This window comes from Phaseolus vulgaris, chromosome 10 (assembly GCF_000499845.2).
Source record: "Phaseolus vulgaris cultivar G19833 chromosome 10, P. vulgaris v2.0, whole genome shotgun sequence".
In the NCBI taxonomy this organism is placed as follows: domain Eukaryota; kingdom Viridiplantae; phylum Streptophyta; class Magnoliopsida; order Fabales; family Fabaceae; genus Phaseolus; species Phaseolus vulgaris.
In genome coordinates, this window is record NC_023750.2 from 21,685,890 (window position 1) to 21,698,170 (window position 12,281).

The 12,281-nt window shown below is 53.2% G+C and overlaps 1 protein-coding gene across 1 annotated transcript; it reads right to left on the reverse strand.

Annotated features, from left to right (window-relative positions):
* Positions 1-1,459: 1,459 nt before the first annotated feature.
* LOC137816720 (uncharacterized) lies at positions 1,460-2,173 on the reverse strand. Its single transcript, XM_068619994.1, has one exon. It carries the CDS (start codon positions 2,171-2,173, stop codon positions 1,460-1,462), a length of 714 nt encoding a protein of 237 aa, XP_068476095.1.
* Between the last annotated feature and the right edge of the window lie 10,108 nt (positions 2,174-12,281).

A 12,281-nucleotide genomic window follows, 5' to 3' on the forward strand; every position in this document is an offset into this window, starting at 1 on the left:
GTCTCCACATACCGGCTCCCTTAGAGTGCAAGGGAGCACAGCAATGTCGTCGTCATGCCTCCTCGCAAAGGCACGGTGATTATAGGAGCAAGAATCCCCTTTGTGTTCCCTTATGGCCCTGGTGGAGAGTAAGCACGAGCATTCGTCAAGAAGCTCGCTCGAAGCCCAAGTATACAGGTCCTGGGGGTTGACCCTAGGAGGAGTAGCATGAGAAGACATTCTTGAACAAAATCAGGGAGGTTTGAAGTTTTGGCAAGTGTAAAACGCTGGTGGGAACGAACACTGAAAGAACCCTTCGCGAGAGGAGAAAGGGTGCAAGTAGGTTACGAAAAGCGCAGAAATGATGAGGACAGTTTCAAAGTTTTGAAGAATTAAATATTGCGGTTAGAGCGCCAAACGACGCAAATGGAAGTATTGCAGTTACAGCGCTAAACGACGCGAATGGATGCACCGCACGATCGAGCCACGTGGCAGAAGATGGAAGGATGTCCCTGACACCACTGGTTAAACTCAGAAGACGTCGTATCGACAGAATGCCCAATGGTACGATGCGCCGTCGAGAGTGGGTCAGGGGCATAGTAGGAGTCAGGACCAAGTCGAATGACTGAACGTCCCATCAGCCATACAAGAAGCGCCACGTGGATGGCACAGGCGAAACCTTGAGCTTTTCGCTGTCCTCAGGCGTCGACCAGGGCCAAGGTCAAAGTCAATGCCAAGGTAAAGATAACGCCCAAGGCGACGCCAGCATGAGATGCCCGAGGCGTCGCCAGGAAAGACGCAAAGGGCGACGCCAGCATGAGACGTTGCGGGCGTCGCCAACCCAAATATCAGTAGTGCCGCCTCCCCGATACCCACAGGTAAGAAAGACTGTGGAGGGAGACGAAATCGAAGGAGGCAAAGCTAGTTAGTGGCGTCGCCTCCCCGATACCCACAGGTAGGAAAGACTGTGGAGGGAGGCAAGATCGCCAAACGCCAGCGAATCACTGGCAGGGTTGTTCCCCGATACCTATGGGAAGGAAAGACCATGGAGGGAACGACCCCCCCGCCCCAGAGCACTCGGCGTTTTAGACACCCGGGGACGATACGGCGCTGCTGTGGCAGGCCTCTCCTTAGGCGTGGGCGCCGGGCACTAAGAATCAAGGGACGGATCGCTTTGGTGTTAGAGACACCCCATGGACGATACGACCCCATTAGGCAAGCCTCTCCGTGGGCGTGGACATACAAGGCCGCCCAACGCAATGAAAGAAACGGGTATGGTACAGGCAAACAACCGAAGCACGTGAAGGCAAAGAATGAGAGTAAAATCACACAGGCGGAATTCTATATCGTGATGGCACGAAAGTAATCATACAAAAACCCAAAGTTGTAACGAGAGTGCAGACGATTCAAAGAATTACAAATTTATCAAAGAAGGCTAAAACAAGTGTAAAGGAATGAACTGATGATCGAGGGTGGCGGTTCAATCGTCCATCTCCAGGGGCACGACTTTTCCATCAACAATGTGGTGAGTGGAATCGCAGTTGGAAATGTCGATCCCCGGATTCATGCAGACAGCTTGGGCCAGAGCCTTCTGGAATCCCTCCTCGAAAGTGCCCGCCATGTCCTGGATGAGGGTCTTTTTGTCCTTCTCTAGCTCCTCAATGGTGGCGTCCCCAGAAGTTACCTGCTTCTCCAAAGCCTCCTTCTCCACGCGGAGTCGGCTGACCTCGACTTGCAGTTTGTCGTAGTCAACCTGGAGAAGGCCCATAGCTTTGGCCTGGGTAGCCATTTCCTTTTCCATCCGCTCCACTTCATCAGCTTGCTCACAGCAGCGGGCCTTCAAGTCCTTTTGGACTTCTTCGTAAGCTTCGACTATGTCTTGAAGGCTCGTTACCTGAACTTTGAGGGCGACTTCCCGAGCGTAGAAGTCAGCCTGGAGCTCCACCGCCTCGGCCAGTTGTTCTTCAGCCTCTGCTTTGGACTCTTGCGTCTGCTTCAGAGTGGTTTGGTAAGCTTCGTTTTGGCGTCGCAGAGTCTTCTTTTCCTCCAGGGCAGTTACCCTTGTTTCCAAGGCCTGGAGGGTTTGAGCTTGCAGAACAGCGTTTCTGGCCTGGGCGCGCCATTCAAGGGCCACCACCAAGAAGGCCCCCAAGTAGAAAGGCATGCCCTCCTTCCTGTCGGAGCCCTCTGACATTGTTCCACCACTGAAGCCCCTCATCAGATGCATAATTGGAGGAGGGATGGCGATAAAATCAGGGGCGGCAGCGACGGGAGCAGGAGAAGCAGAGACCTCTGCCGGTGGCGGGGGTGGAGCAGACTCGGCGCCTTCGCCTATATCCTCTTGGACGGTTGTGGGGGGAAGGGAAGTAGCGCTGGGAGAGTTTTCCCTGAAAGAACACTCTCCCTGGGGCGACGCCGCCGGTAGGAGGGGAACCCTTGCAGATTTCCTCCTCTTGAAGGGTGCCACGCCATCCGAGTCCTCATCGTCGGATATGATCTCCAAGACCCGTTTCCCTTTGTCGAGGGGGGTTGGGGCCGGCGATGAGGCCACGACAAGAGGAACGGCGGCGATGGGCAGAGGAGAGCCGGGAGTCTGAAGCGCCTCAGGGCTATGTGGGAACGGTGAAGATGAGCCTAGTGGAGTTTCAGTAGGGTCGGTGGTGGCAGAGGCAGGGTTGATGGGGGTTCGGGTCAGCAGCAGGGGCGGAAGAGGCGCCCGCTTTGGCCGCACGAGCGTCCTTTATCGCCTTTGCCAGCATCATCCTTTTGGAGGCGCCCATCACCGATCCTACATTCAGATAAACCAAGCAGCAGAAGTCAAAGCCAAAGCAATTATGCAAAATCACAAAACGCGTAGAAACGTGGGACGCGAATCACATGGCACAAGGGAAAACAGGTGAAAGAGGCCAGAGGAACAAACATCCAGTAGCAAGGTACAGATAACAAAAGATGAAAAGGGAAGGGTCTCCCTACCAAAGTATGTGGTCAGGGCGTGAGCATTGTATTCGCTCGTGATAAGCTTCAATGTATCAAAGACGATCCCCAGGCCAGCCAAGGCCTTGCATACCTCCCTGTCAGCAGGGGATAGCTCATCCAAGGCTTTGGCCCTGAGCAGCTTAGGGTGCTCCGTCCAGTACAGGGGAAAGCCGTCTAAGGCTGTGGGGTCGTGCTAGGCGCAACACACCCTAAAGAATTTTCCTTTCCAGTTTTTGTAGGAGTTCTGGAAGAGGGTGAGAAGGATCCTACCCGTGATCCCGGAGAAGCTTACCCAGAAGCTCTTCCCCTGTTTCTTCACCTCGAAGAATTGCAAGAAGACATCCACAGAGGGAAGGATGCCCAGGTACCCGCAGAGAATTTGAAAACCCCTTACAAATGCCCAGCTGTTGGGGTGGAGTTGGGCGGGGGCGGTGTTAATCTCGGTGAGGAGTTCCCTCTCAAAGGGTGTGAATGGGAGGCGCACCCCAATGCGTTTAAACACCGTCTGGTACATGAAGAAGAAGGGACTACCCTTTCTAGGTCTGTCATCCACACACACAGGTTCCCCCGGTCGGCCGGGACGAACGGAGATGTGCGCGTCATGTGTGCGGCAGAAAGCATTAAAGTTATACAAGTGGGGATCCCCACGATGATTCTCCAGGTCCTGAAAGGATGCCAGGCTGGTGCACTCGTTCAGAAGCTCGTCGGGGGCCTATGTATAGAAGGCTTTATAATTGGACTTGGGGGTCTTGGGGGGAGAACCAGACTGGGAGTTCGGGCGCGTCATGGTGTGAATAAATAGCTGGAGAAAGAAGAAGGAAAAAGGTTTTTAACAAAGTGATGCCAAGACAGAAAAGGGGGTAAAACCCCAGGAAATACCATCCACACGAGAAAACCCAGAAAGAAGGAGAGGGGAACAGAGAAGAAAGGAGAAGCGGAAGAACACAGCGATGCATAAACGTAAACAGTCCCAGGCAGTTCAATAAACTATGCAATGCGATGAAGGAGAAGAGTCGGGATGTGCAAAAATCATACCTTTGTTGTCGAAGTAAGGGAGGAAGGAGAGCACGAAGGAAAGAGCAGGAGTTGCAGGGAAAGGGTTTGAGGACAATGAACAGTGCGGAGATGCAGAGAGAATGGATGTAACAGTGGTGTGAGCGCGGGGTTTGGGGTAACTTGAACGTTACATTTGCAACCCAAGAGGCGCTAATCAGGAGCCGTGAGATCGTGCCGCGTGTCAAAGGATTAAGCACCCCAGGGGAGCGCAAAAGACTACAGAGGCTGGCCGCGTGATGAGCCACGTGGCGCACGATTAAGCGTAGCCCCAAGAGGCATTATTTTCCCCGCTTCAGAGGATGTCCAATCAGCCATTAAGAATGCCCCTATAGTTCAGAGAGTGTCACGTCAATAATTCGAGAATTGTTGAGTCAGCAGGGAATGACACGTCATCAGGGTGGCACGTGGACGGCGTGGGCGAGGCCTTAGTCTTTGCGCTGAAGACAAGTCTTCGGCTTAAGACTAGGGGGCTTGTGTACCGTCCCGTATCCGGGCATTGACAAAGTCAAGGTCAAAGTCAACGCCTGGAGTCAAAGTCAACACAAGGCGTCGCCTAGGTGAAGAGACGCTAAGTGCCAGCATCGCCAAGAGGAAGCGTCGCCAAGGCAAGGCGTCGCCTAGGTGAAGGCGTCGCCCAACCAAGGCGTCGCCAAGATCAAATATCATCAAGTCAAGGCAATCACAGTGCGGTTCCCCGATACCCATGGGTAGGAAAGACCATGGAGGGAGCGACGCCGTGGGAAGGCCTCAGGTCCCGATAATCCGGGGTAGTGATAAAGAGAAGGAAAAGGTGGCTTCAAGGCCATAGTGATAGCACCAGTGTAGGGCAGCCTGACTCGTGAAGTACCCCTGCCACCCCAGAGACTCCTTTGGGACAGATACGACCCAAGGGGAGGGTCACGCCCAAGGTAGCCAGGCGCAGGGTACGAGAGGAAGTAAGATACGCTCTCAAAGTGAGTGACTAGATGATTGGGGGCATAAGTTGGCACCCAAAAAAGTCACCCCTTGCGCAGTAGCACTCCCAAGCAGGAGGACTCACACGTAGAAACGTCCCCAGATGGGCAGAAATGTCCCCAGATGGGGTCATGGCGGTGTGAGGCCCTCCACGTGTACGATAGCCAGGTCAGAATAGAAACACCATTTAGTCAGTGATCCGATCGGTCATCGGTAGTCGATGACGTCAGCATCAGGGAACCACGTGGACCACTCGCAGGGGGACACGTGGACCAGGTGGCAGAGAGGTCAGGGGGACGATCGCCAAGAGAGGTGATCGGTGGTCAGTAACCAAGTTACCACCGACAGATCAGGCGACAGAGAGGTCGGGGGATAGATCACCCAGAATGGTGATCGGTGGTCAGTAGCCAAGTGACCACCAGCAGATCAGTTCTTAGACTCGCGCCTGGAGGCAGAGCGCGATAAGCGAATAAACACTGATCAGTCATCGGGTGCATTGTCATCGGGGTCTCGTGTTACACGCAGTTAAACTGGGACTGAGGCTCCCAGCGAGAGTGTTATGCATGGACCTCGCATGAACACACCTCAAGGAATCATGCACGAGAGTGGCCTGAGGGAACTAGTAAGCCAGTCGGTGATTGGTGATTCCCTCAACCCATTACGTGCGTGGCATCGTGAAGGGTAAGTCGCCGTTTGGTGAGTGTGCCTAGACCAGCCACACCCGACGTTCTCCTAAGAGTATGCGATTTACCCAGATAAGAGAAGCATCCCAGGTTACTCCGCAAGGGCGTAACTTAGGCAGACGAAGAGAGGCGCTAGAGCCCTTCCAGTAAGTGACACGTGTGTGGTTAGATGTGAGTTGCAGGCCTCCACGTGTCATCATCTGAGAGGGGTGCGGTCCAGACAAAAGAGCACTCCGTACCACTAAAGGTACAGACAGGCGCAGCCAAGCGCAGACTCTCACGCTCCCCATTGCTGATTCTGAAGGTACGCTTTCTCTGAAAAGCATAACAGGGTTCTGACACATGCCAGAAAAGCATAACAGAATCCTGTTATGCCCAGAAGCAGAAAAAGAGAGATAAAAGGGAGAATCAGAGGGAGAGTGAGGGGAGGAGAAAAAAGAGAGACGAAAAACAGAGTGCAAGTTTTTTCTCACACACGCATTACTAGTTTCCAGTTTCTGGTGGTTCTGTTGGACTAACTTGATCATCAGAGTGCAAACGGCCGCTAGAGGCGCCGTCTATGTATTTTGCAGGTCACATTTGAAGGTTTCTGAGAGAAAGTTCGGAGGGTGATTCTGCAGGAGACGCAGTCGTGTGGACAGGGCAGAGAGTGCCACGAAGCGATTCCTCCACGTTCGAGTTGCCGGCGGGATCATTTGGCGCCCACCGTGGGGCCCGAGTGAATCGTTGTCCCATATATACCACAGTTTTAAAAGCTTACCAGAGTTTAATCAGTTCTTTGATAGAGAAGATGCCCAGTAACAGACAACCATCACCTGCTCCATCCGCTGACGAAGGAGCTGTGACAATGGCGCAGGTCCTGGAAATGGTGCGCACGCTGCAGGATAACGCTACAGCGTCGAAAGTTGAACAAGAAAGGATGCAGACGGAGTTGGCTGCGTCGCAAAGCAGGAACGATGAGCTGAATCGTGTCAACGAAGAGTTGAGAAGGACGCTGCAGGCGTAGAGGGAGCACGTTGTTGACGAAAGGGTGTCTAGGCAGCCCTCACCTCCAAGGGCATTTCCCATGCCATTCTCCCCTGAGATCATGGGAACCATGGTGCCTCCCAACCTGGTGGGGGTAAAAGCGTCGTTCAAAGGGGTAGAAGACCCGGAGGCGCATCTGACGGCATTCCACACCCAAATGATGCTGTCTGGGGGCTCAGACGCTGTGTACTGCAAGATGTTCATGAGCACACTGAGCGGAATCGCCATGGAGTGGTTCGTGAGTTTACCAGAAGGGCATATCACGTCTTTCTCCCAGTTCTCGAAGCTCTTCACTGAACAATACATCGTCAACAAGGCACTTGCAGTGGTGTCCTACGATCTGTTCGACGTGCGCCAGTATCAAGGTGAGTCGCTGAAGGACTACCTCAACCGCTTTGGGCACAAGTGGTTAGACTGCCCAGCAAAGATGAAGATATGCTGGTGCACGCGTTTAAGAAGGGAGTGCTGCCTGGCCCTTTCAGCGAGTCTCTCATCAGGAGCCATCCCAGCACCTTTGCAGAGATTCGACGACGTGCGGTGGCGCACATAGTGGCAGAAACAGAGGTTTCTGAGAAGAGGGGAAGTGCTGCACCACCCAGACCGCGTGGAGGGCAAGGAAAGCCACAGCAAGCAAGGGTGCATGAGGCCAAAGAGGGGAAGAAGGTGCGGGAAAAACCTCGTCCCTATGCACCAGGCAAAGACCAGAGCAAGGGGCGTGCAAGGAAGAATAACGCACCCCCGAGATACAACTTCATGGTGGGATTGGCGGATCTCATCGCCCTTCCTGCCGTAGCAGCAAGACTACGAGTACCAGAGAAGACAGATAAGGTACTTGGAAGGAAGAAGGATGAATGGTGTGAGTTTCATCAGGCCTTTGGCCATACACTTCATTCCTGTTTGGCGCTGGGACACCAATTGGCAGGGTTGGTGAAGTCTGGTTTTCTGGCAGATTACCTGCGTGAGCCACAGGGTGATCGCGCGTCAGGATCCCAAACTGGAGAGCAACAGCATGAAGTCCCTGTGCATGGGGAAGTGCAGACGATCGCTGGAGGCTTCTCTGGTGGGGGATGCACAGCTTCACAAAGAAGGAGATACACTCGATCTGTGATGGCGGTAGATGCAGTGAATGAGAGTCATTACCCTGAGGTGGACATTATCTTCAGGAAAGCTGACCTACGGGACGTTGTCCCGCACGACAACGACCCTGTGGTCATTTCTCTCATCACAGCAGGAAGACGGGTGCATAGAGTACTCGTAGATCAAGGAAGTTCGGCGGATGTCATGTTCTGGCCAACATTCAACAAGCTACAGTTGTCCCCTGATCAGTTAAGACCGTATACTGGTTGTCTCTACGGTTTTGCAGGGGATCAGGTAGAAGTGCGGGGATACATCGAGCTGAGGACAACGTTCACTGACGGAACGACAGCCCGCACGGAAAAGATAAAGTACCTGGTGGTGAATGCCCCTTCTGCGTACAATGTCCTGTTGGGGAGGCCAACACTCAATAGACTGGGCGCAATACCATCGACAAGGCACATGAAGTTGAAGCTGCCGTCGATGGAAGGGACCGTGATAACCATCAAGTCGGATCAGGCTGAGGCAAGACGCTGTTATGAAAACAGCTTGAAGCAAAAAAGAAGTGTGTGCCATGTCACCACAAAACCACCACCAGGCGTGCGCGAAGAGCGATTGGCGGTCAGGGAGACACAAGGCACTCAGAGGATGGAGAACGCTGCGGTGGGGGGCTCCCAGGAGGCCCAAGTTGAGGAAGAAGAGGAAGGCACAATCACTCCTCGCGAGTCAGGGATCGCGAGAGCGGTCATTGCCAGTGAGAGAAGGCCCCACCCAGCTGAAGGGTGGGTCGAAGTGGACATCAGGGGAAGAAAATTCAAGTTGGGGGAATCCCTCATTGAAGAAGAGCGAAGGCTGATCATGGGTGTGATTGAGAAGCACATGAATGCCTTTGCATGGTCAGCATCCGACATGCCAGGAATCGACCCCGATTTCCTCTGCCATCGTCTATCGATGGACCCCATGGTTCGACCGGTGCGACAGAGGGGAAGGAAATTCAACGAGGAGAAGAGGAAGGTGATCCACGCAGAAGCTCCTTGCCGCAGGGCATATCAGAGAAATCCAGTACCCCGAGTGGCTAGCGAATGTGGTACTGGTGCAGAAGGCAAGCGGCAAGTGGAGAATGTGCGTGGACTTCACTGACCTCAACAAGGCGTGCCCCAAGGATTCTTACCCCCTACCCAGTATAGATGCTCTAGTTGATAGCGCCTCGGGGGGAAAGCTACTCAGCTTCTTGGACGCTTTCTCAGGGTATAACCAGATCAGGATGCACCCAATGGACGAATGCAAGACCGCGTTTATGACGGAACGGTCTTGCTATTGCTACAAGGTCATGCCATTTGGGTTGAAGAATGCGGGGGCTACCTACCAGAGGCTCATGGATAGGGTGCTCTCGCCCATGCTGGGAAGGAACGTACACGCCTATGTAGATGACATGGTGGTTACATCCCAAGAGAAGAAGCATCATGCGGCTGATCTGGAAGAGCTATTCACCACCATTGCCAAGTACAGGCTGAAGCTCAACCCTGAGAAATGCATATTCGGTGTGGAGGCTGGAAAGTTCTTGGGTTTCCTCTTAACAGAGTGGGGAATCGAAGCTAACCCGGAGAAGTGCGCAACAATCGTGGCAATGAGGAGCCCAACGACGGTAAAGGAAGTGCAGCAGCTCACCGGTCGCTTGGCAGCCTTGTCCCGGTTTATGTCCGCTGGAGGGGAGAAAGGTCACCCATACTTCCAGTGTCTCAAGCGCAACAGCAAATTTCTCTGGACGCAGGAGTGCGAGGAGGCCTTCATTAAGTTGAAGGGGTATTTGGCAAGCCCACCAGTCTTGCGAAAGCCCCAGGTAGGCATCCCTCTTCGTCTATACTTTGCTGTTACGGAGAGGGCAGTCAGTTCAGTCCTGGTGCAAGAGCAGGACCAGGCCCAGAGGCCTGTTTACTTCGTAAGTAAGGTGCTGCAAGGCCCTGAAACAAGGTACCAGGCCCTCGAGAAGGCTGCTCTGGCGGTGGTATTCTCAGCCAGAAGACTCAGGCATTATTTCCACAGCTTCACAGTGGTGGTGATGACTGACCTGCCTATCCAGAATGTATTGAAGAAACCTGATGTGGCAGGAAGGATGGTTAAATGGGCAGTAGAATTGTCAGAATTTGACATTCAGTACGAGCCCCGAGGGCCGATCAAGGGGCAGGTGTTCGCGGACTTTGTAGTCGAGCTATCATCAATCGCGACACCTGCAGAAGGGCTAGATTTCCGATGGGTGTTATCGGTGGATGGCTCCTCTAATCAGCAGGGAAGCGGCGCTGGGGTCATCCTGGAAGGACCAAACGGGGTACTGATCGAGCAGTCCCTCCGTTTTGCCTTCAAAGCTAGCAACAATCAGGCGGAGTATGAGGCCCTGATCGCAGGAATGTTGCTAGCAAGGGAAATGGGAACAAGAAATCTGCTGGCCAAGAGCGATTCGTTACTGGTCACTGGGCAGGTTACGGGGGAGTTCCAAGCAAAAGATCCCCAGATGGCAGCCTACCTGGAGTATGTGCAGCTCCTGAAGACGTCCTTCACCGAGTTTGAGTTAGTACATGTGCCAAGAGAGCAAAACGCCCGAGCAGACCTGCTTGCCAAGCTGGCCAGCTCAGGCAAGGGGGGGGGGGGAAGCAGAGGACTGTCATTCAGGAGACCCTGAAGGTGCCGCGCGCGTTTGTATCAGACAACCAGGTGCTTCATGTATACAAGTCAATGGAGCGTCTAACGATCGGTCATCGGTCGTTGACTCAAGAGACGCTAAGAGCACCGAGGGTGAGATCGCGACCCTCAAAGATCGGTGAGTCGATGGAGGTCCATGCGGAGAAGGAACCCCACACCTGGATGACGCCATACCGGCTATACTTAGAAGATGGTGTACTCCCGCTCGATCTGACTGAGGCAAAAAGGATAAAGAGGAGTTCAAGTAAGTTTACTCTTATAGATGGAAGCCTCTTTAAATTTGGATTTTCTCACCCTGTGCAGATCTGTGTACACGGCGAGCAATGTACCAGACTCATGTCTGAGCTGCACGAGGGGTGTGCGGAAGCCATGTAGGTGGTCGCGCTTTGGCAGGTAGAGTACTCCGCGCGGGGTACTACTGGCCAAAGCTGAAGGAAGATTGCATAAGGTTTGCTCAGCGATGCAAACAATGTCAGCTGCATGCAGATTGGCACAAGGCACCCCCTGAGGAGTTGAGGTCCATCCATAGCCCGTGGCCATTCCATACATGGGGGATTGACATCCTAGGACCCTTTCCCCTGGCGACAAGGCAGATGAAGTTCCTCATTGTGGCCATTGAATATTTCACCAAGTGGGTGGAGGCAGAGCCAGTTGCACACATCACCGCACAGAAAGTCGAACACTTCGTCTGGAAGAACATTGTCTGCCGCTTCGGAATACCCAAGAGGCTGGTTTCCGACAATGGCACCCAGTTCACCAGTCATCAGCTGAGAAAGATGTGTGAAGAGTTAAAGATACAACAGGTTTTCGCTTCAGTGGAGCACCCACAAACAAATGGGCAGGTGGAGTCAGCAAACCGAGTGCTGCTCAGGGGGCTGAAGCGAAGACTAGACAATGCCAAAGGAGGCTGGGCAGAGGAGGTCCCCAGAATTGTATGGTCTTATCACACCACCCCACAGTCCAGCACCCATGAGACACCCTTCAGCCTTGTCTATGGGACAGACGCCATGATCCCTGTGGAAATACAGGAGAGCTCCCCCAGATTCTTGAACTTCGTTGCTGAAGAGTCCAATGAAGAGCGTAAGGTGAATCTGGATCTGCTAGACGAAGTGCGGGAAGAGGCCAGAGTCAGTGCCGAAGCTGTGAAGAGAAGAGTAGAGCGGAGGCACAACTGTGAGGCCCAGGCGTTTCCAGGAAGGTGATCTGGTGATGAGAAAGGCGCATCAAAATGACATGCAGAACAAGTTATCCCCAAAGTGGACAGGTCCATACAGAGTGGTGGAGACATTAGAGAACGGAGCCTATCGCCTAGAGACTTTGGAAGGAGGAGCAATCCCCAGAACATGGAACGCCACCCATTTAAAATTTTATTTCAGTTAAAGTTGTACAGTAATAGGCGTTCTCGCGCTAAAAGACACATGTTTGCATGTGGTGGAAACAGCTGAACAGACAAGGGGCACTCTTTTCCCTAAGGAGGGTTTTTAACGAGGCCACCCAATTAAAGAAAAAATTCCAGCATATAAAGCGTGCTCAAGTATTAAAGTTAAAATCCTCCTTGCCCCAGGTGCAAGTGCAGGTGATTGGTTAGGCCCTACTTGCCCTAGGCGCAAGTACTGGCACCGATCTAAGTCTTCCTCACCCCAGGTGTGAGCGCAAGCAGTTAAAGGTTTGAAAAGCCAGGGGTGCTAGTAAGACCAAAGGGGGGAAAGGAAAGGTTTTGACAAAACGTCCTTACCCACTTGGCATACACCAATATTGGCCCAGTAACACTCTTAGTCAGAAACCCTTCTCACCCCAGGAGTGAGACAGGGAATGAGCGACTCAACCCGCCAAAGG